Below are 24,380 nucleotides of genomic sequence, written 5' to 3' on the forward strand. Positions count from 1 at the left end.
CTTTGGTCCAGGAGCCTGATAGTTGAAGGGTGAGAGCTGTTCCTGAACCTCGTGGTGTGGAACTGAATTCTGTGAATATGAACTGTCTGCTCTAAATTAATAGCGAATACATTACCCTCGACAGCTCTGATGTAATTAACACAGTGACGCTTAACTAGAAGTTTCAGTTGGCAATTGTATAACCCACCTGTTGATAAACCACGATAAGTTTTCTGTACAAACTGAAAATCAGTTCATTAAATGTGGGTGTTTCATTTCAGGCTGAAACAAGCAGTAAGCCTAATGGGCATTTTTATCTGGACACGAGATTCTGCAGATGCTGGAAATCCAGAGCAACACCCACAAAATGCTGGAGGAACTCAGCAGTCAGGCAGCATCTCTAGAGTTGAATAGGCAGTCAAGATCTCAGGCTGAGACCTTCCATCAGGACTGGAAAGAAAAAAGTTGCCAGAATAAGAAGGCGGGGGAAGGGATAGAGGATAAGCTAGAAGGTGGTAGGTGAAGCCAGGTGGGTGGGCGAGGGGATATGAAGTAAGAAGCTGGGAGGTAATAGGTGGGAAAGGTAGAGCTGGAGAAGAAGGAATCTGATAGCAGAGGAGAGTGGATTGTGGAAGAAAGGAAAGAAGGATAGGCATCAAGAAAGATGATAGGTAGGTGAGGAGAAGAGGTGAGAGGAAGCTTCTTACTTCATCTCGCCCTCCCCACCTACCTGGCTTCACCTAGCACCATCTAGTTTGTCATCCTTCCCCCCCTCCCCTCACCTTCCTCCCTCCCCTCACCTTCCTCCCTCCCCTCACCTTCCTCCCTCCCCTCACCTTCCTATTCTGGCATCTTCCCTCTTCCTTTCCAGTCCTGATGAAAGGTCTTGGCTTGAAATGTTGACTGTTCATTCATTTTTCTCTGGAGTCTGCAGTATTCCTTGTTTATCCCAGTGAGAACTCAGGCTTACATTCCTTTCATCGTGAGGCCAATTTCTAGAAATATGTATGAGAAATAATTATGTGGAATACTAACACAAACTTTCATGTGGTCGTGATGAAGGGTCTCAGCCCAAATTGTTGGCTCTTTATTCCTCTCCATAGATGCTCCTGACTTGCTGAGTTCCTCCAGCATTTTGTGTGCATTACCCTCTATGTGGTTCAGTTTGAATGAAATCATACCGATTTACAATAGCTTACATTTTGATAGCAACAGGCCCATTTTTCAGTCCTTTTATATCCTAACTTGCAGGAAGATAAATTCTTCTGGATTTTATAGTTTCATATTTCTGAATGAGTGAGTGATTATTGCTCTGCGATGGTGAATAGACCATTTAGCACACCCAGTCAGTGTTATTTGGTTATAAGAATATGTTATAACCTGACACCATGTGAACCATTCTTCATTCCTCTCACTATATCGACACTATACAAACCTTCAGAATGCTGAATAGCGCACAATGACAGGCACCTTTCAAAAATTATGAAGGAGATTGCCAGTTGAGCAATGTTTTTGAATTATGGGCACATTAGTAATTCACTGGTTTTGAAATGAATGAGAACAGAATTGGCTTTGATATCCATTCAACAAATGCATCGGTTCAACTTGATAATGGTTCTGTGTGATATCCAACTTAGATGCAACATTGAAATGATAAAAACCTCTTTGTCATTTACAGTTGGCATGACTGGGGTCAGGAGAAAGGGGTGAAGAGGGATAATTAGTCAGCCATGATAGAATGGTGGAGCAGGCTCGATGGGCTGAATGGCCTAATTCTGTTCCTATGTCTTATGGGCTTATTGACAACAAATGTGGTACTTTTAATCAAGAAGGGTAGCAGGGATAAATTAATTATACTGTAACCTGTTATTGCGAACAAATTTGAGGGACATGATTAATACTGGCCTTTCAGCATCAATCAGAAGTAGTCTACTTTTTCAAAGAGATTGCAAAATATATTGCTGAGGGCAGTGTAGTTGATACTGCTATCCCTAGTATAGTGGCCACTGAGTGTATGTTCATGGTGTTCTGCTATGTAGCCCATCCAGTTCAAGGTTTGACATGCTGTGCATTCAGAGACACTTTTCTGCAGACCACTGTTGTAACATGTGGTTATTTGAGTTACTGTCATCTGCCAATCAACTTGAACCAGTCTGGTCATTCTCCTCTGACTTCTCTCATTAAAAAGGTGTTTTCGCCCACCGAATTGTTGCTCACTGGATTTTTTTTTTGTTTTTCGCATAGTAAACTGTAGAGACTGTTGTCCGTAATAAAAAAAAATCCCTGGACATCAGCAGTTTCTGAGATACGCAAATCACCCCGTCTGGCGCCAACAATCATTCCACGGTCAAAGTCACAGAAATCACATTTCTTCCCCATTCTGATATTTGTTCTGAACAACAACTGAACCTCTTGATCTTGTCTGCAGGGTATTATGCATTGAGTTGCTGCCACAAAATTAGGGATAGATGTATGCTGATTAGATATTTGCATTAATAGACAGTTGTACCTAATAAAGTCACCATTGCATATAGTCTGTGCAGACTTTCAGTAAGGCTTCTGCAAGGTCCCATGAGCCCACATTTGTTATTTTGGGTGGTGAAGGGAAGGGAAGTGAATACGGAGGGAGAGGCCAAAAAACAAAAGGAAAATCTCCACAATGAAAAATGTTCTACTCATCAGACCTTAATTCCCAGGCCAAGGCACTTTATGCTTCATTAGTAAGAGATACTATCCAAATAATGCCAGATGTCACAGTGTCTTCTTCATCATCGTCATCATTATGTGCCGTGTCATGACATTGGCGATCATGGTCTTCCAATTATTTTTAATCTGTCTTTTCAGCTGTTGTTCTTATTCTTTTCTCTATCCATGACCATGATTGTTCTTGGCAAAGTTTTTTTGCAGAAGTGGTTTGCCATTGCCTTCTCTTAGGTAGTGTCTTTACAAGACGGGTGACCCGAGCCATTATTAAATATCCTTCAGAGATTGTCTGCCTGGTGGTGTCATTGGTCACAAAACCAGGACTTGTGATAGCCACCAGCAGCTCATATGACCATTCACTACCTGCTTCCATGGCTTCATGTGACCCTGATTGGAGGGGTGGGTGCTAAGCAGGCGCTCCACATTGCCCAAGGGTGACCTGCAGGCTAGCGGAGGGAAGGAGCACCTTACCCCTCGTTTGGCAGACGTATCTCCACCCCGCTATTCACAATGTATGTATCTGAAATTGCTCTGACAATTTGCTTTGTGAACTGTAGTAGTTACTGTTAGCTTCCACTAGGTGGTATAGTCATTCTCAGGCTTAGTGGATTTCAGTAATCTACAATCAGAAGTCACAGGCTTTATGCTCCTGTGATACCTAGTTGGCTCTATTATAAATAATTTCTATTACAGTAATACTCAGTGCCTGTGAAATGGTAACTTTTATTGCATGTACTACATGTAATATGGGATTTAATAACTTAAATCAAAATTGACGAATGAATACTTAGTATATTTGCACAAAATTCCTGTAACCTGTTTTTCAGCTTCTTGCCTCCATTAAAACATTGAACAAAGGAATTTCTTGTAAATGTGCGACTGATAGTTCACCTTGTCATTTCAAGTCGGCAATCTCAATCAATCTAATTAAACGCAATGCAAATGTAATTTGTGCAAACTCCTCTTTACTATTTGTTCTGAGAGTTGTCTTATTTCTTAATATTTCTTGAGCTGTCTAATAACCAGGTTGCATGATATTGTAAGCACTTTGAACATAATTCTCAGCATTGCAATTTCTGAATGCTTTTCAGCTTCCTTATAAATATTTGCTGCCTTTGTTAACAAGTAATGCAAGGTTTTAGAAAATAGTAACAAATCCTGTTAAACCACGTGTAGTTATTGCTGCTTGATTCTATCCTTTCAATTAATAACTTGGTACTCTCAGCATCACACACATCACTAAGATGCCCCATCTCGTTTTTATTTAAAATTTTAAATTAGTTTATTATTGTCACAAGTGCCAAGGTACAGTAAAAACACTTGTCTTGTATACCGTCCATACAGATAAATTTATTATAGGAGTACATTGATGTACAAGACCATGAGACGTAGGAGTAGGATTAGGCCATTTAGCCCATCGATCCATTTTCCCTCTCAGTGTCAATCTCCTGCTTTCTCCCCGTATCCCTTCATACTGTGACTAAACAAGAATCTATCAATCTCTGCCTTAAGTGTATCCAATGACTTGTCCTCCACAGCCAACGTGGCAACAAACTCCACAGATTCACCACTCTCTGGCTAAAGAAATTTCTCCTCAATTCCATTCTAAAAGGACGTCCCTCGACTCTTGAGTATGTGTCCTCTGGTCTTAGTCTCCTCTACCGTAGGAAACTTCCTCTCCACATCCACTCTATCAAGGCCTTTCAACATTTGATAGGTTTCAGTGAGGTTACCCTTCATTCTTCTGAATTCCAGTGAGTAGAGGCCCAGAGCCGTCAAATGCTCCTCATATGGCAAGCCTTTCAATCCCGGAATCATTTTTGTGAATCTCCTTGGAGCCCCCTCCAATATCAGCACACTCTAGTTGTCTTACCTTGTACTACAGGGTAAAACAATAAGAGTGGAGAATGAAGTGTTATAGTAATAGAGAAAGTGTGGTAAGGATGGTCAACAAGGTGGAAGGTCATAACAGGCAGATTGTGAGCTCAGGATTCCATCTTTTCATACCTGTTTTGACCAGGTATGTTAATAAGAAACTTTTACATAGCAGGAAGGAAATACTGTTTCCTCTTTTGGATGAATCACTAAACACAATATATTTTTGCTCAGAGTTATTAGATATCTTAAGACAGTAACTAAGAAGCAATTTCTAGGCTAACATCCCTCCCTCACACAGCTTCTGTCACCTCTTACTGTGAAGTATGTAAATCATCACTCCTGTTTGCCTCCTTAAAAGCAATGACTCAGTTTGCTATGTTTCCCACGTCAACCACTTTTGGAATGTCCTGTGATTGTGAAAAATGTTTTTGAAGATAAATTCATATTTTTTTAGGATGAGATGAATTTAATGTTTATTTATTTCTTATTAGTGAATTTAACGAGAGAAGCAATGAATAAATAGTTGATGGCTTTTCACAAACATTGGGATATTTTAAAATGCCTGATACCTAATGAAATGCATTTAAAGTATGGCAATTTTCTAATATGGGAAATTAGGTGCCACTTTAGAAATAGGAGAACATCACATGTTACAATGAGTTAAATGACCAGATAATGTGTTTTTGTGATGTTTCATGAGGAATAGATATCATCCAGGTCACCTCTCATCTTCAAATAATCAATCAGATCTTTTAATATCACTGACTGACCATCTAATCTGGAAACAAAAGTCCTACTGTTCCGCCATTCAAGGAGTCTTATCATTCCTTAGTTTCCAATAGAACTGCTTGGGATACTTTAAAATGCATATGCTGTTAATGAATTTTGACTTTATGTTCTCAAAAGTTATACTGTTATAGAATGCTAATATTATGTTATTCTATTTTCTATAGTGAAGGTTTGAATAGAAAGATAGTAAATATATTCCTATCTAAAATTTCAGTAAAAGTCACATTTGAGCTAGCTAATAATTATTTTACGCAAACATCAGGAATTCTGCAGATGCTGGAAATTCAAACAACTTTGATGTGTGTTGCTAATAATTATTTTAACTGTGTCATATGTTGGGAATTTTTCACATTTAGTTTAAGGCTTTTGACCTCTGTGGTAAAATCCTTCAAGGTTTTGATCTTTTTTAACCAAGCATTTTCATTTACATTTTCTGTTCTGTTCTGTACTCCTCCCCATGCATTCATTATTCATCCTTTCATGTACCTCTAAGCATAGAAATTCCTCCTTAACTACAGCTTAAGTGCGTGATCCGTTATTCTGAAACTATTCCTCCCAGTCCTAGTTGAGAAAGTTATTAATAAAAAATTAATTTGATTTCAGCAGATCAAAGCAATCCCTTTTTAACAGATAGGTTGTCATGTCACTTCCCATTTTTACTATGGATTACTCCCCAGTCTTTGTTGAAGAGGTACAGTTTAACTTCACGGGCACAGACACCCTTTGCTATCTTAGCCTCATAGCCTTTTACCATGCATCAGTAACAGTATCAATGCTGATTCATCTGTGGTAGAATACTGTTTTGAAGTGACACACCCTTTATGAAGGTTACAAAGGCACTAAATGAATACAAACCGTAGGACCATTAGACATGGGAGCGGCATTAGGCGGTTCAGCCCATTGAGTCTACATCATGGCTGATTTATTATTACTCTCAATCCCATTCTCCTGCCTTCTACTTATAACTTCTGATACCCTTACTAATTAAGAACCTATCAACCTCTGCTTAAAGATACCCAATAACTTGGCCTCCACAGCCATCTGTGGCAATGAATTCTACAGATTCACCACCCTCTGGTTAAAGAAACTCCTCATCATCCCTTTTCTAAAGGGATGTCTCTCAATTCTAAAGCTGTGCCCTCTGTTCCTAGACTCTCCACTATAAGAAACATTCTCTCCACATCTACGCTATCTTGGCCAGGGGTTCTCAACCTTTTTAATGCCATGGACCCATACCATTAACCGAGGGGTCGGTGGACCACAGGTTGAGAGCCCTTGGTCTCGGCTTTCATTATTTGATAGGTTTCACTGAGACCCCCACTCATTCTTCTAAACTCCAGTGAGTACAGGTTCAGATCTGTGAAACAGTCCTCATACATTAATCCTTTCATTCCCGAAATCAATCTTGTGAACTTTCTCCAGACCTTCTAGAATGCCAGTACATCCTTTCTTAGAAAAAGGGCCAAAAACTGCTCACAATACTCCAAATTTGCCTTCCTTACCACTGACTCAACCTGCAAGTTAATCTTTAGGGGATCCTGTGTGAGGATTCCAAAAGTACCTTTGCACCTCTGATTTCTGAATTCGTTTCCTATTTAGGAAATAGTCTATGCCATTATTCCTTCTACCAAAGTACACTTCCCTACGCTATATTTCATATGCCACTTCTTTGCCCACTCTCCTAATCTAAATCCTTCTGCAGACTCCCTGCTTCCTATCTATCTTCATATTGTCCACTTACCACAGGATATCCTTGAAAGCTTCATCTTTAATTAACTACTGTTTAAAGTGAAGCTGATTTTCTTGTGCTTCAAAATTCAGCAACCAAGTTTTACACAACTATTCGAATGTGAAGACTGATGCATTTTCATGCAGGCCTGACTGTGCAGCAAGATTGTGTTTTCTTGGCTTAGACAAGGTTTGGGGCAACTGATTGGATCTGCTAACAGTTTGATGTATATTGAGCCCGAGGGACTGCAGTGTTCATTGCTTTTTTTTAAAAAGGCAATACCAAGCATCATTCATTGAGCTTTTCAATAGGTCTGGAGGCTGGATCAGTTTGGAGCAGTCTGTTTTGGAGCTAGTGTACTGTCCACTGGGATCTTTATACGGACTACAGCTGTTGGGACCTGCACTACATGGTGCTGCATTGCAGTAATTCAGGCACCATGGTAGCGTGGCGGTTGGTGCGATGTTATTACAGTTCGGAGCATTCTGGAGTTCAGAGTCCAATCCCGGAGCTGCTCTGCGGGGAGCCTCTGTCTGTCCTCCCCGTAGAATCTGTGGTTTTTCCCTGTGCACTCCCCCTTCCTCCCACAGTTCAAAGATGTACTGGGTAGGTTATTTGGTCACTGTAAATTGCCAATAATTGCCTTGATTAGGTTAGGGTTAATCGAGGTTGTGCGGTTGCTGGGTCTGAGTGGCTCCAAGGGCCAGAAGGGCGTACTCCATACTGCATTGCTAAATAAAATAATTGTGGACTCACTATGTATTGAATTTGCAGTTTATACTACTCATTTTGCATTAATAAACATCACTGAAAAGATTTAACAAAATGCCCCTCCAAAAATGATGCATTGCTGGCCAGAAAGAGCAGGCAACTGCACATAATGAAGAGGCTAACAACCTTCTGATCCCATCAGTGGTATAATATTGTGCTACCTAAAGTTGTGCAGCTGATTCATTGTGGGATGTTTGTTAATTCTATGATGGCTATTGTTGGAAAACCTTTATTTTGGCTGATGAGTTTTGATTGCTTTCACACTTTTATTTTATTTCTGTAACTTACTGATGAGGTTATTATTGGAGCAACTCTTCGTGTGAGAATTATTTTCACAATAAAATAGGCAATTTCAGAATTTGTGAATTAAGTATATTTCTGACACACTGTTAAAAAAAACCCTTCCATTTGACATGTCCTAAATGCAGTCAATTTAACTTGACTTGTAGCATGTTCTGTTCACTTACACTTCTGAATTCATCGATCTGCCAATCCTTGATCCCACACGCTCTTCCACCTCAGTCCATCTATTCATGTTCTAATCTAAGAGATGTTTTTTTCTTCAAATTTTATTTATTTATTGAGATACAGTGTGGAGTAGACCCTTCTGGCCCTTTGAGCTGTCCCGCTCAGCAATCCCCCATTTAACCCTCGCCTGATCAGGGGATAATTTACAATGACCAATTAATCTACCAACCGGTATGTCTTTGGACTGTGGGAGGAAATTGGAGCACCTGGAGGAAATCCATCCAACCGAACAAGATACCCCAACTGAACTAGTGCCATCTTGCCAGCATTTGGCCCAAAACCTTCTAAACCTTTCCAATGAAACTGTTTATTAAAGTTGTTATTGTACCTGCCTCAACTACGACAGCTTGTTCCATATACTGACCACCTTTTGTGTGAAAAACCAGCCCCACTTTTCCCCTCTAAATCTTGCCCCTCTCACTATAAAACTAGGCACTCTAGTTTTAGTGTCCCCTATCCTGGGGAAAAGATAGTGATTCTCTGCCCTACTTACGCCCCTCCTGATTTCATAAACCTCTGTAAAGACTCCTTTTATTCTCCTTTATTCTAATCTCTCCTAATAACTCAATCTTTCCAATATTCTTGTGAATCCTTTCTGCACTCTCTCCAGCTTAAACACATCCTTCCTAGAAAGGTTCTGGACGTGAGGCAGTTAACTGACTGAGTTACCTGGCACTATACTCGCTGGAATTCAGAAGAATGACGGGGGATCTTATTGAAACATGTGCAGTAAAGTTATAAAAGGGATAGATAAGATAGAGGTAGAAAAGTTGTTTCCACTGGCAGGTGAGACTAGAACTAGGGGATATAGCCTCAAGACTTGGGGGAATATATTTAGGATGGAGATAAGGAGGAACTGCATTTCCCAGACAGTAGTGAATCTGTGGAGTTCTCTGCCCACTGAAGCAGCAGAGGCTATCTCACGAAATATATTTAAGACACAGTTAGATAGATTTTACAATTTTACACACACAAGCACACAGAATCCTGACTTGTAGAGTTCCTCCAGTATTTTCATTACATACCTGCTCCCTCACCTACTTTCATCTGCCTATCACTTCTCCCCTTCTGGTTTCACCTGTCATCTCCCAATCTCTATCTCACTCTCTTCTATACTGGCAATCTTTCCTGTACTTTCTCAGTACTAAGGCAGAGTATCAACTTTTGCCTCCACGTATGCTGACTTGACCCACTGAATACTTGCAGCATTCAGATTTTGTTTTGGGTTCCAGCATCTCCAGTCCCTTCTGTCCTCAGTGTGCTGTAATAGTTACAGTGCCAGGTATGCACCCCCGGAGAACAGTAGCTTCTGTTAGGTGTAGTAATAATTTACTTATTTATTGAGACAGAGTGTGGAAAAGGCCCTTCTAGCTCTTGAGCCGTGCTGCTTTGCAATCCTTCAATTTAATCCTAGCCTCATCTTGGGACAATTTACAATGACCAATTGTAAATAAGTTATTGCAATAATAATAACTTATTTATAGAAAGCTCTTTGACTTATTTACTTAGAGATACAGTGCAGAATAACCTCTTTGAACTACACCGCCCAGCAAACCCACCCCGCACCCTCATCACGTAACAACTTACAAAGACTAATTAACCTACAGACCAGTACATCTTTGGACAGTGGGATGAAACCGGAGTGCCCGGAGGAAGCCCGCACAGCCATGGGGAGGGCGCACAGACTTCTTACAGAGGATGCTGGGATTGATCTCCGAATTCCAACACCCCGAGCTGCATTAGTGTCACACTGACATTTTGCTCACTGATCAGATGTTAGATCTCTCTCACTAATCGTCGTGTCTCTCACCCTCTCCCTTGCAGTTTCTTTCTCTGCCACAGTTTGTGTTCTTGGTGAATGCTGGCTGCGTGAGTGGTACGACGCCTTTTGGCTGACAGACTGATGAATGTACACCAGGTTGTGGGAAGTTGCATGGAGCCTGTCCTGTCAGAGGCCTTACAGGTTCTACTCCAGAAACTGTTCTAGCTGTAAACTTCCCCAAGACTGGTTCTAGTATACCTTTTGTCCATTTTCATTAACTTTTGTAGGAAGATAATTCTGGACCTGTACTCACAGGAGTTTAGAAGACTGAGGGGGATCTCACTGAAACCTATTGAATATTGAAAGGCTTAGATAGAGTGGAAGTGAAGAGGATGTTTCCTATCGTGGTGGAGTCTAAGACCAGAGAGAACAGCTTCAGAATACAAGGGTGCCCCTTTAGAACAGAGATGAGGAGAAATTTCTTTAGCCAGATGGTGGTGAATCTTTGGAATTAATTACCACAGACGGCTGTGGAGCCTAAGTCATTGGGCATATTTAAAGTGGAGGTTGGTAGATTCTTGATTATTAAGGATGTCAAAGGTTATGGGGAGAAGGTAGGAGAATGGGGTTGAGAGGGTAATAAATTTGCCATGGTGGAATTGCAGAGCAGACTTGATTGGCTGAATGGATTTAATTCTGCTCCTACGTCTTATAGTACTATGATCCAGTGGCTGTTTGCACAGCAAAGATTTATCTTGCCAATAAAAGTTAAAATCCAATAATAAATATCCAATTTCCAGGTGAACAGAGTGGGAAATCACAAAAAGCAGGATGTCCTGTGGCATTTCTATGTGTGCCATCGAATAAGCTGAGACGTCAGAGCTCCTGAAATATTTGCACTATAAATAAATTTTCCAGAGAAATCCAGCTGGGAATGCTGACAAAATTACCAGAGGGCGGTGAGAATGTGAAACTCACTCCCACAGGCAGTGGCTGAAGTGAAGAGCACTTAAAGAGACACAAGACATCTCGCCTTTCAGTAAGGTGGCAGCACGCTCGGACACTGTGGCTTCTGTGGGGTCAACCAAAGCTGTTACTGTCTTTTTCAAATGCATTTTTTTACGATCGCAAGGCCCTGCTGGACATTAAGAACTTAAAGTACTGCAGGACTACCCCATCAGCGAGTTGCTTGTTGGTGGAGAAACCGAAGGAGCTGGATTTGGTGCGGACTGTGATGCTGCCTGTGGTTGAGCGGCATCAGTGTGCAAAGGAGGTGCGCAGTTTAACCGCGTCTGACTTGCTTTTCTTGTGATCGCAAGACCCAGTTGGACATTGGTGGTGTGGGTAGTCAGTCCAAAGTGCTTTACAGCGGGATAAAGTGCAAGCGTGAAAATAAAAGAAAAAATACAAATAAAATAAACATAAAAATATAAGATCAAAAGATGTTGGTTAAAAACAAGGTTAAATAAATTACATAGTGTAGTGGAGTGGTTAGTATAATGCTATCACCTTGCCAATGACCTGGTTTTGCTGCTGACTGAAAAGAGTTTGTACTTTCTTCCTGTGACCACATGGGTTTCCTGCAGTTGCTCTTGTTTCCTTCCTCATTCTAAAGGCGTACGGGTTGGTAGGTTGATTGGTCATATGGGTGTAACTGAGCAGTGAGGGCTTGCTGGACCAGTTGGGCCTGTTACCTTGCAGTATCTCTGAATAAAATGGAAGGACTGCTACATGGATTTACATTCTTGCTTGAGACCAGGTGTGAGTGGACTGATAATGAACTAGATTTGTGCTTCTAGTTCCCTCGGTGTCTACCTGACCTTGGTTGTCCTAAAGGAGAGGCCGAGATTGAGACTTGAATATTCACCAAAAGAGCGAAAACAAACTCTATCTTTTGTTCAAGGCCAATGAATTGCACAGATTTAACTCCTTTTTAAATTCTTCAAGCAGCCTGATGTTCCTTGAAGAGGGCTTTTGCTTCCTTTCAGAGAAATGATTCTGGTGCTCCAGTTCTTATGCTAATTCAGCTGCGTTATAAATTACTGGAAGGAAATGAAGGGTGATTCCTATTTATATGTCACTTTCTTTATCTCAGGATGTCTTGAACTATTTGGCTGTAATAAATTACAACTTGAAGTATAATTGAAGAAAAAGAATTTTAGATCTATGATTGGCCTACTATTGCTTGCACTCTGGCACTTAAACAGTCATTTCTATCTCCAAGAGAATAAACTGAAACTCAAGGGGCAGGTTACAGTGGTCATTTAATCTAACAACACAGATGTCTTTGGGATCAGGGTGCCCAGAGGAAGTCCATGTGGTCAAAGGAAGAACATGCAAACTCATAGACAGACCCAAAGTCAGTATTGAACCTGGATTGCCTAAACTATAAGGTAGGAAATCTATGAGTTGTGCCACTTCACTGCCCAATCATAATCATTTCTTGGCACTTCTGTGGCATGACTGTTGCTCGGCACTTAACAGTCCAGGCCTGAATGTTCTCTGCACAACTGTCAACATAACTCAACTCATTTAGTGAAGTTGTGCTTTTTTTCATTCCTGGCTTGCTGTCTGCTGGAATACTTGAATGTGATTGGCTGCTCAGCATGCTTGTTGACAACACGACTGCTGGACACTAGGAATTCGTGCCTGACAGCAAACGGTGACAGAAAAAACAAACTTGCCACACAGATCGCTTGATCTTTATGGGCAGCTTTCTTTGAGGTCAGGCCAAGTACCCTTGACTTGCCACTCTTTCGAAAATTAGAGTAATTAAATGTGCGTTCAGTGGCCACTTTATTAGGCACGCCTGTACCCCTGCTGGTAATGGAAATATCTAATCCTGCAATCATGTGTCAGCAACTCAATGTCTGAAGGCATGCAGACACGGCCAAGAGCTTCGGTGCACACACACAAGAAAATCGGCAGCAACACACACAAACTGCTGGAGGAGCTCATCAGGCCAGACAGCAACAATGGAAAAGAATATGGTCCAGTCCTGCCGAAGGGTCTCGGTCCGAAATGCCAACAGTTTACTCTTTTCCATAGATGCTGCCTGGTCCGCTGAGTTCCTCCAGCATCTTGTGTGTGTTGCAAGTGGTTCAGTTGTTGTTTAACCAAACATCAGAATGGTGAAAAAATGTGATCTAAGTGACTTTGACTGTGGAATGATTGTTGGTGACAAATGGGGTAGTTTGAGTATCTCTGAAACTGATCTCCTGAGATTTTCACGCTTTATAGTCTCTAGAGCTTACAGAAAATGGTGTGCGAAACAAAATAATATCCAGTGAGTGACTGTTCTGTGCAGGATAACACCTTGTTAATGAGAGAGGTCAGTTGGCAGTTGTGCAGAGGAGTGCTCTGGATTTCCAGCATCTGCAGAATCTTGCGTGTTTATTTATTTATTTGTTTGTTTGTTTGTTTATTTATTTATTGAGATGCAACACTTATGAAGTCAGAGGAGAATGGCCAGACTGGTTCAAGCTGACAGGAAGGCAACAGTAACTCAAATAACTATGTGTTACAACAGTGGTGTGCAGAAGAGCATTTCTGAATACACAGCATGCTAAACCTTAGGTAACAACAGTGGAAGACCATGAACACAGAGTCAATAGTTACTTTATTAACTACAGACGGTACCTAATAGTGACCACTGAGTGTATCTGTCAGGTTTGTTTTGATAGTTATAGAAGGTGTCATTCGTAAAAGTGCTAGAATATAGCTCCTTTCAAAGTCTGAGTCTTTCTGGTCAAAAATCACACACAGGCTTCAAACACTGACATTCTAGTTTTCATCTGTGCTTAGCTTTTAATCAAGTTTTGAGCCTTAATGAAAAGTCTCGGCCTGAAATATTGACTGTTTACTCCTCTCCATAATGCGGTCTAACCCGCAGCATTTTGTGTGTGTTGATCTGGATTTCCAGCATCTGCAGAAGTTCTTGCATTTTGGTTTTAATCACTATTTTGTGTCTTTTTTTTCCCCTTGGAAATGGGAATTTAAACTGAGGCTCTTTGTGAAGTTATTAACCTTTGGTGGATAAATTACGAGTTAAAACGCCTGCAGCTTTGATATCCTTGCCACAGAGTCAGAGAGAATGGAAACAGGGCCCTCAGCTCAACTTGCCTATGCTCACCAAGATATCCATCGGAACTTGTCCCAGTTGCCTCTAGACCTTTTTCTATGCGTGTACCTACTGTGTGTAAACATCTCATAAACTTGTAATGTTCAGAGTTTTGTTTTCTTGTGGGTATACTCAATAAATAATAGAAGTAATGAAAGACCGCACCAACAGGGTGGACAACCAGTGTGCAAAAGACAGCAAACTGTGTAAATACAAAAGAAAGAAAAAGGAAATAATAATAAATAAATAAGCTATAAATATCGAGGACATGAGATGAGGAGTCTTTGAAAGTCTTTGTGGGAACAATTTAGTGATGGGGCAAGTGAAGTTGAGTGAAATTGTCCCCTCTGGTTCAGATGATAACGAATCAGCATTTAAGAGGGAGATTGAAAACCTGGCTGAGTGGTGCCACAACAACAGCCTCTTTCTCAGTGTCAGCAATGCCGAGGTCCATCAGCTAGTCCTCATCGGAGGATCAGAGGTGGAGAGGGTCATCAGCTTTAAATTCCTCAGTGTTATCATTTCAGAGGACCCGTCCTGGCCCCTGCACATAAATGCAATTACGAAGAAAGCACAGCAACACCTCTACTTCCTTAGGAGTTTGCTAAGATTTGGCACGACATCTATAACATTGATGAACTTGATGCACTTGCCTCAAAGGCTTCCTCTGGCATCTCATTTCTTATGCCCTCCATTCTCTGCGTGGAAAAAAGTTTCTTCAGCACCATTTCAGATCTGACCCTTCTCATGTGTTTAAACTTCTTGGGATCAAGTTTTTTCTTTGGCTTGTCACAGTTGACTACTTAGCAAGGAAGTTTTTATTGATCCCATGTTGTCTTTGAGTTTAAGTAAAGTCCATTAATTGTAATGTTCTTTGGCACTACTTTGTGACAAGGTCTGTATTTAGAGCTAGTGGACTTGCCCTTCTGCAACTCTGATCGAATCAAATTAGTGGACTGGGAGTAGCAGAGGCATTTGGGAAGGGGAGGGCAATTAGTGGTCAATACTGTCATGCCCATTTAGTACCAGCAAACACAGATGAGGTTTCCAAGGTCTCTCTTTCCAAGGCTGTATATCGTGCTTGTGTAGTTTAAGTCCACAGAGCTCCGAAAGAGGCTATGCAGTTAGGGTAGTAAAGGCATCTGGCATGCTCACCTTTATTAGACAAGGAATTGAGTTAGTCAGGAAGTTATGTTGCAGCTTATAAAGCTCTAGTTGGACCGTATCTGGAGTATTGCATTCAGTTCTTGTCACCCTATTATAGATAGGACATCAAGGCTTTGAAGACGGTGCTGAAGGGGTTTACCAGGATGCTGCCAGGATTAGAGGGGATGTGCTATAAGGAGAATTGGACACCCTTTTTTCACTGAAGTGGTGGTGGCTGAGGGGAGATCTGATAGAGTATGTAAGATTATGAGAAGCATAGACATCCAGTATCCAGTTGAAATGTCTAATACCGGAGGGTTTGCATTTAAACTGAGAGGGAGGTAAATTCAAAGAAGATGTGCTGGGCAAGATTTTTTCATAGAGAGTGGTGGGTGCCTGGAATTTAGTTCCTGGGAGTGTTGGGTGAGGCAAATACAATATAGGCATTCATGCGGCTCTTAGGTACACACATGACTGTGCAGGAAATGGAAGAATATGGAGATGGTGTAGGCAGGGGGATTAGTTGGGCATTTGATTCCTTATGCATTTAGTTTTGGTACAATATTCTGGGCCACAGGGTTTGTTCCTGTGCTATACTGTTCTGTGTTCAATTCACCCTACAAACAATACATTAAACAAAAGAACAACATTAACTGACAAGAATTGTGTGCAGGGACAGTTCATCAAAACATGGCAGAGGAGTTCTTGTGTTCAACTCAACAATAAATAGAGCCTTGGATTTAATTTCAGTTCGGAAAGACGGTACTTTCAAAAGTGTGGCAATAGCTGACTGCTAGCAGCAATCCCAGTCGGAATTACTTCCTTGTGTTCTTCTGCTGTGAGATTTCCACACAAATTTTACCCTACCTCATTGATAATGATACGACAGCTGATCTGTGTGACTGGTGGATGGTGATAGGAGCTCTATGAAGAAATAGTGTTGGACTAGTTTATGACCTTCTTCTTTAGCCCATCACCCCTACTGGCTCACCAAAGTAACAGGAAGCAACAGGGATGCGGTCTTTGAAGCTCTTGTGTTGGCATTTCTCTCGCACTGGGTTTTTACCAGATGGGGTTTCTAGCCCCATGCCTGATTCTCCTCCTTTCATAGATGGGCTTGGGACCATCCATGGCAGTGAGTTCATGGCCTGGGGTCAGTAATTTACAAAATTCAGATTAAGGTTTGATTCAAAAAGTAAAAAGGAAATCCATGTATGTTTTGGTAAGAAATACTCTCACTGAGTTCATTATTGGTCTTCAACAAGTGTTGCCTTCTCTGCATCTTTTTCAGGAACGCTGTGTGGCTGTACTGGCTCGTGTGGAGCGAACTGACTTCCTCTCACCCATGTCCATTGGTGAAGTGGCTCATGTCAGCGCTGTGATAACCTACACATCAAAGCACTCCGTGGAGGTCCAAGTAAATGTGATGGCTGAAAATATTCTTAATGGTAGGAAATATGGTACATTATTTGAGTTTTGTTTAGAGTTCTCTCTCTGGTACACACAAATATGTTTGTGTGTGTATGTGTATCTTGTACATAAATGTTCATTATGCAACTACTTAAAACTTTAGGACTAGGGATGCATCAATACCTAAGAGGTAAAGGAATAATTAGAGTCCAGCTGTCTGTTTTCAAGTATTGATTGCATTTCAAATGTTACTCTTGTCTCCCAGCTTGTCACTCGCCATCTGACAAGGGTCAATTGAGAATCCTCTTGAACTTGCCTTCACAGTTGCCTTGGGCAACTCTACACTCCTGTGTAAAGTTGTTAAACTCTGTATTCATGTGAGCAGAGTAAATCAACTCTTGTAACAATTGGAATTATCGTTGACTTTTTGATAGATTCAGATATATTTGTACCTGTGGAATATTGTACTTCAATAAACGTCTCTTGAATGTTCCAAGAAACTGTGTAAACAGTGTAGATTTTGCAACCAGTTAAAAGAATATTCTTCGTCCATTGTGGAGCATTGCAGGTGTGAAAGTTTAACACAAATGCTCACAGTGGCCAATTCTACAGTGCAAATAATGTGTAAAATGATCATTGCCTCATGGATCTGAAACTAGTCATGAAATGTTGAGTGCTATTCACAAAGATTTTCATGTTACCTACACCTTCATCTGTGGTGAGACTGTTTTAAAATCATTCCAGGAAATTCATTATTCTTAATTTGGATCACAAACAGTCCTGATGAAGGATCTCGGTCCGAAATGTTGACGGTTTACTCTTTTCCATAGATGCTGCCTGGCCTGCTGAGTTCCTTCAGCATTTTGTGTGTGATTCTTAATTTGGAAGGTGTTGAAAGAGTGTAGTTTTCCCCTTGGTAAACTGTGAATTGTCACTACCTGCCTTCCCGAGCCTTCTGACCATCAGGAGTCAAGTGGATGATCAAATGGAGTGGATATGAAGACGATGTTTCCTATAATGATGGAGTTTAGGACCAGAGGGCACGGTCAGAATAGAAGGATGTCCCTATAGAACAGAGATAAGGAGGAGTTTCTTTGGCCAGGGGATACAGAATCTGTGGAATTCATTGCAACAGATGGCTGTGGAGGCTCTGAGGTTCTTGATTAGTAATGGCATTGAAGGTTATGAGGAGAATAGGGTTGAGAGGGCTAATAAATCAGCCATGATGGAAAGGCGGAGTCGACTCAATAGGCCAATAGGTACATTCAATGTCAGAGAAATGTATACATCCTGAAATTCTTTTTCTTCAAAGGGTGGAATGGCCTAATTTTGCCTCTAAGTCTTATGATTTAAGTAGTAATTAATGAGCAGCAAAGAAAAAAATGCAAATCTTGGGAATCTGAATTAAAAAAAAATAGCTAGAATATTTCCACAGATGTTGCTGGATCTGCTGAGTATTACTAGTATTTTCTGTTTCTTTATTGTTAATTGATCAACTGTTTTATCTTTGGTTATTATTAGCTTGAATAGCAATATGTTGAGATCAACTTGGTTTTTCTTCTTGTTTCTTTGTCCTTTTCTTAACATTTACCAACATATCAACATAATTAATGATCTTTACAACTCATGTTCTCAATATTATTTATTATTAATATTTGTTCTTTTTATATTTACAGTTTGTCTTCTTTTGCACATTGTTTATCTGTAAGTGTGTAGTTTTTCATTGATTTTATTCTCAATGGTCCACAAGAAAAGGAATCTTTTTCTTTGATGATAAATTTACTTCGAACTGTTAAAAGTTTACCTATTTTATCGAAAATAATTTTCCAACCGTTTACAATTTATTTTTAATGAATTGGTGTGTGGTATATATTCAACTTTTTAGCTGCCTGAATGGTCTGCAAAATGTGCGTCTGGTGCCCTGATAAAGCATTGTAGAGCTGGCCATGTTTCAAAGATTATTAGCAATCTAGGCTAAAATGTCCAATGTTTTTACAACTGACTGTTCTGGAGGCTAAATCATTGGGTACAATTAAAGTGGTTTGATAGGTTCTTGATTAGTAAGGTTATGAGGAAAAGGCAGAATGGGGTTGAGAGAGATGATCAATCAGTCATGATCAAATGGCAGATAAACTTGATGGGCTGAATGGCCTAATCCTGCTCCTATGTCCTGTGGTTGTATCGCATGTTCTTCTGGATATTTTGCCTGTGTTGAGATATATAACACTAATTGAAAGTGAAATGTTGGCAAGAGGTCGAAAGAGGGAGCTTTGTTGGCAATGGTGTTCGCAGCAGATGGTGAGACAGGTGGCTTTGAGTTAGATCCTTCAACGTGCAAAGGGTTAAGAATATTTCATTGATTGCACTGTCTTCAGGTGCAACCTGCCAAAACGCTGAAATGTTAAGCAGAGCGAAAAACTAAGAACTTAATCAAAGATTAGGGTTAAATTATTCTGTTCTATTTTTGGAAATCTAGTTAATTCTTTGAAGTTAAATTTTAGCTAGCCCTATTTTAATTATAATCTAGTTAGCACATAAGGGACACTAAATCCAACTATGTGAAATAAATGATTTGAACAAATAAATTAGGCTAATGAAGCTGTAAATGGTATGATAGGGCAGATGAAGGTGCAGTGATTATAATGAAATGGCAGTGTAACGAACGGGAGGAGCAAATCAGAAAGGTACAGATAATGGCCAAAATGAAATTTCATGAATTTCACATGTTCACACAAGGCTAAACTGCCCTATACACTGAGTGGCCATTTTATTACCTACAGGAGGGACCTAACAAAATGGCCACTGAGTGTACGCTTGTGGTCTTCTTCTGCTGTAGTCCATCCATTTCAAGGTTCAGCATGTTGTTCATTCAAAGATGTTCTCCTGCACACCACCGTTGTAACACCTAGTTATTGGCGTTCCTGTCAGCTTGAACCAGTCTGGCCAGTCTCCTTTGACCTCTCTCATTAACAAGCCATTTTCAACCACAGAACTGTTACTCACTGGATAGTTTTTGTTTTTCGCACCATTCTCTTTAATCTCTAGAGCCAAGATTCCCAACCTTTTTATACCATGGAATAATACCATTAAGCAAGAGCTCCGTGGACCCCAACCCCAGGTTGGGAACGTTTGCTTTAGAGGCTGTTGTGCATGAAAATCCCAAGAGATCAGCAGTTTCTGAGATACTCAAACCACCCCATCTGGCACCATTAACCATTCCACTGCCAAAGTCACTTAGATCATATTTCTTCCCCTATTCTGATGTTTGATCTCAACAAAAACCAAATCTTTTGATGATGCCTGCATGCTTTTATGCATTGAAATGCTGCCATATGATTGGATGATTAGATATTTGTATTAATGGACGTGTGTACAGGTGTACCTAATAAAGTGACTACTAAGTGTAAAGCAGGAGTGGATCAGAGCTATGCAGGTCCAGATGATGTGTCCATTTTTGAATCAGAATCAGGAATCAGTTTTAATACTACTGGCATATGTCATGAAATTTGTTAACTTTACAGCAGCAGTACAATGAAATACATGATAAATGAATATAGAGAAAAAAACAGAGTTACATTAAGTATATATATGTCTATTAAATAGTAAGTTAAAATAAGTTGTATAAAATAACAGAAATAAAAAAAGTAATGAGGTAGTGTTCTTGGGTTCAATGTCCATTTAGAAATTGGATGGCAGAGAGGAAGAAGCAGTTCCTGAATCACTGAGTCTGTGCCTTCAGGATTGTGTACCTCCTTCCCAATGGTAACAGTGTGAAAAGGGCATGTCCTGAGTGGTGGATGCTGTCTTCCTAAGGCACCGCTCCTTGAAGATATTTTGGACATAACAGAAGCTGGTTACCGTGACGGAGCTGACAGAGATTCTGCAACTTATTTCAATCTTGTGCAGTAGCCACCCCCCCCCCCACCCCCATATCAGATGATGAAGCAGCCAGTCAAAATGCTCTCCACAGTACATTTGTAGAAGCTTTTGAGTGTTTTAGTTGACAAACCAAATCTCCTCAAACTCCTGATGAAATATAGCTGCTGTCTTGCCTTATTTATAGCTGCATCAATAGTTCCTCAGAGATACTGACATCCAGGAACGTGAAACTGCTCACTCTCCCCACTTCTGTTCCCTTATCCATCCTGAAGTCCACAATCAGCTCTTTGGTCTTACTGACACTAAGTACAAGGTTGTTGCGGCTACACCACTCAACTAACTGGTATATCTTGCTCCTGTATGCCCTTTCATCACCATCTAAAATTCTGCCAACAATGGTTGTATCATCATCAAATTTATAGATGGCATTTGAGCTGTGCCTAGTCTCACAGTCACGGGTGTAGAGAGAGAGTAGAGCAGTGGGTTAAGCACACATCCCTGTGGATTGCCAGTGTTAATAGTCAGCGAGGTGGAGATGTTATTTCCAGTCTGCACAGATTGTAGTCTTCCGGTTTGCAAGTTGAGAATGCAGTTGCAGAGATCCTGTAGCTTTTTGATCAGGACTGTAGGAATGATGGTGTTAAATGCTGAGCTATAGTCAATAAAGAGTGTCCTGACATAGGTACTTTCATTGTCCAGGTGATCCAAGGCTGCATGGAGAGCCATTGAGTTCGTGTCTGCTGTAGACCTATTGTGGCGATAGGCAAATTGCAGTGGGTCCAGGTCCTTCCTGAGTCAGGTGTTGATTCTAGCCATGGTCAACCTCAAAGCATTTCATCACTCTAGATGTGAGTGCTACTGTACGATAGTCACTGAGGCAGCTCATGCTGCTCTTCTTGGGCACTGGTATAGTTGCCCTTTTGAAGCAGGTGGGAACTTCCAACTGTAGATTTAAAACAGAGGGTAGTAGAGGTTGCTGAAAAGGATGATGAGGTAAAATATCAGTCATAATATGATGTATGTCAGAACAGACTGGAGGGGTTGGATGGCCTACTCTATAATTCAGTGAAAGTGGCGACACTGGTAGATAGAGCTGTAAAGAGAACATTTGGTACCTTGGCTTTCATACATCAAAGTACCGAGTATTGGAGTTGGGATGTTATGCTGAAGTTGTGTTAGATGCTGGTAAGGCCTAATTTGGAATATTATGCGCAGTTCTGATCACCTAAATACGGGAAAGATATCCATAAGATTGATAGAATACAGAGAAAGTTTACAAGAGTGTTGCTGGGACTTGTGAACCTGAGTTATAGGGAAAGTTTGAATAGGTTAGGACTTTTTCCCCTGGAGCATAGGAGAATGAGAGGAAATTTGATAGAGGTATATAAAATTATGAGGGGTGTAGATAGGGTAAATGCAAGCAGGCTTTTTCCACTGAGATTGGATGAGACTAGAACTAGAGGTCATGGACTAAGGGTGAGAGGTGAAATGTTTAAGAGGAACATGAGGGAAACATCTTCACTCAGAGGCTAGTGCAAGTGTGGAAAGAGCTGCCAGCAGAAGTGGTGGATGTGGGTTCGGTTTCAACTTTTAAGAGAAATTGGATAGGTACGTGAATGGGAGGGGTATGGAGAGCTATGGTCTGGGTGCAGGTTGATTGGACTAAACAGACCAATAGTTCACCGACCAGATGGGCCGACCGACCCTTTTCTGTGCTGTAATGTTCTCTGATTCTATCACTCTACTCTTGCTCCTGTTTCTTATGGTCTCATGTTCAAACCAAACAGGAAAAGCTGAAAATGCTAGAATCCTGAATAAATTCCAAAGCTATAGGGTACTTTTGTAGGGTACTCTTCCAATCTAACACTTTAGTAACCAAGGGGTGGGGTGGAATTCAAAATAGCATCTCTATCAATTTCAGTTAGTGGTAGGGAGTCATATGACATTTATCTCTGGACATTGGACTGTATTAGTATTCCTTGAGCTCCTGCATTGATTTTCTGTTAATATAGATGGTGTCTGACCGCTGTTCATTTTGTAAATAAATTCATAACAGCACAGCATTTGTATTTTCATCCAAAACCGTCTAACCGAGGGGTTCTCGCCCTTTTTTATGCCATGGACCCTTACCAATAACCGATGGGTCCATGGACCCCAAGTTGGGAACCTCTGATCTAACCCTAACTCTAAAGTCTATTTCTTTGAAGTTTATTTACAAGGTAACTTGTCTTGTTACATACACCTGTTAAGGTACATTCTCCAGTTACCTTATAAGGTAACCATAGCCTTCAGCCAGGAGCAGATGTCATCAGGTGGTTCCCAACTTTCACCGAGTGTTTTGACCCTTAACCACGACACTCTCCAGTTGGTGGGCCGGCAGTGGTGGCCAAATCACTGCCCATCTGCTCCTGGCTTCCAGCCTCCCTCCTCTCGCCTACTCCAAATCCAACAAGAGGCTCGTTCTGCCTCTTCCCCCATCCTACTAGCTTTTGTGTTGATTTTACTGAATCCTAATGGGGCTTATATTTATTGTTTTTCTTCAGCCTTGCACTATTAACAGTGCAATTGAGTTTATTTTCTCTGCACACTCTCTTTGGTTTGTCCATAAGGGTTAGTTACAAGATAATACCTTTCATATTTGCAATGAAGTAAATACTTAAACCTGAAATTGGACCATCTTTCTGGACCATTCTGTAAACATAGTAATCTTATTTATAAGGCTCCATTGAGAAAAATGTGGAAAATAGGCTTCTTACAAAGTGTCTTGTTCAATGATTCAAGGTCATTCTGTCTTTTTCATTGGGGACCTTTTCTCATGCATTTATTTATGTAGTCCTCCATCTTAGTAGTACTGTAGTAATTTGGACACAAGTTTGTCCCTGTGAAGATCCAACCTGTAGAAATTCCTGTAAAGCAAATACTCTTCTTGGTATAACTCTTGGACTATGAACACAGTACGAATGATTTTATATTAAACACAATGTTTTCTGTGAATTTGTGTAAAAGTCCGTATACAGAGTATGGAAGTTAGAAAGAGATTTGATCTTCGGTTATCAAAAACGTTATTAACATAGAGGACCCAAATACGAGAATATATGCAGATGCTGGAAATCCAGAGCAACACACACAAAATGCTGGAGGAATTCAGCAGGTCAAGCAGCATCTATGGAAAGGACGAAAATGTCGACATTTCGGGCCGAGACCCAAGGACTGGAAAGAAAGAGAAGAAGTCAGAGTAAGAAGGCAGTGTGGAGGGGAGGAAGAAGTACAAGGTGGTAGGTGATAGGTGAAACCGGGGGAGGGGGAGTGGTGGCGTAAAGACCTGGGAAGTTAATTGGTGGAAGAGATAAAGGGCTGGAGAAGAGGGAATCTGGTAGGAGAGGATGGAAGATCATGGAAGAAAGGGAAAAAGGAGGTGCACCAGAGGGAGGTGATGGGTAGGTAAGGAGATACGGTGAGAGATGGAAACAGGAATGGGGAATGGTGAGGGAGAGGGGACAATTACTGGAAGTTTGAGAAATCGATGTTCATGCTATTAGGTTGGAGGTTACCCAGACAGAATATAAGGCGTGGCTTCTCCAACCTGAGCGTGGCCTCATCATGGCAGTAGGACGTTGATGATGAGTGGCTTCTTGAAGCACTGGACCGGAGCTGCAAGAGAAGATTGATGGTGGGCATTAAAAACA

General features: G+C 40.8%; 1 protein-coding gene across 3 annotated transcripts in view; it reads left to right on the plus strand.

Annotated features, from left to right (window-relative positions):
• Nucleotides 1-24,380, plus strand: part of acot7 (acyl-CoA thioesterase 7) — a 256,312-nt gene that overhangs the window by 43,410 nt on the left and 188,522 nt on the right. For all 3 annotated transcript variants that reach the window (XM_063033476.1, XM_063033477.1, XM_063033478.1), the window contains exon 3: nucleotides 16,697-16,853. In XM_063033476.1, the coding sequence (XP_062889546.1) occupies nucleotides 16,697-16,853 (157 nt within the window). The remainder of the gene's footprint in view (nucleotides 1-16,696; nucleotides 16,854-24,380) is intronic.

Source organism: Mobula hypostoma, chromosome 25 (assembly GCF_963921235.1).
Source record: "Mobula hypostoma chromosome 25, sMobHyp1.1, whole genome shotgun sequence".
Classification (NCBI taxonomy): domain Eukaryota; kingdom Metazoa; phylum Chordata; class Chondrichthyes; order Myliobatiformes; family Myliobatidae; genus Mobula; species Mobula hypostoma.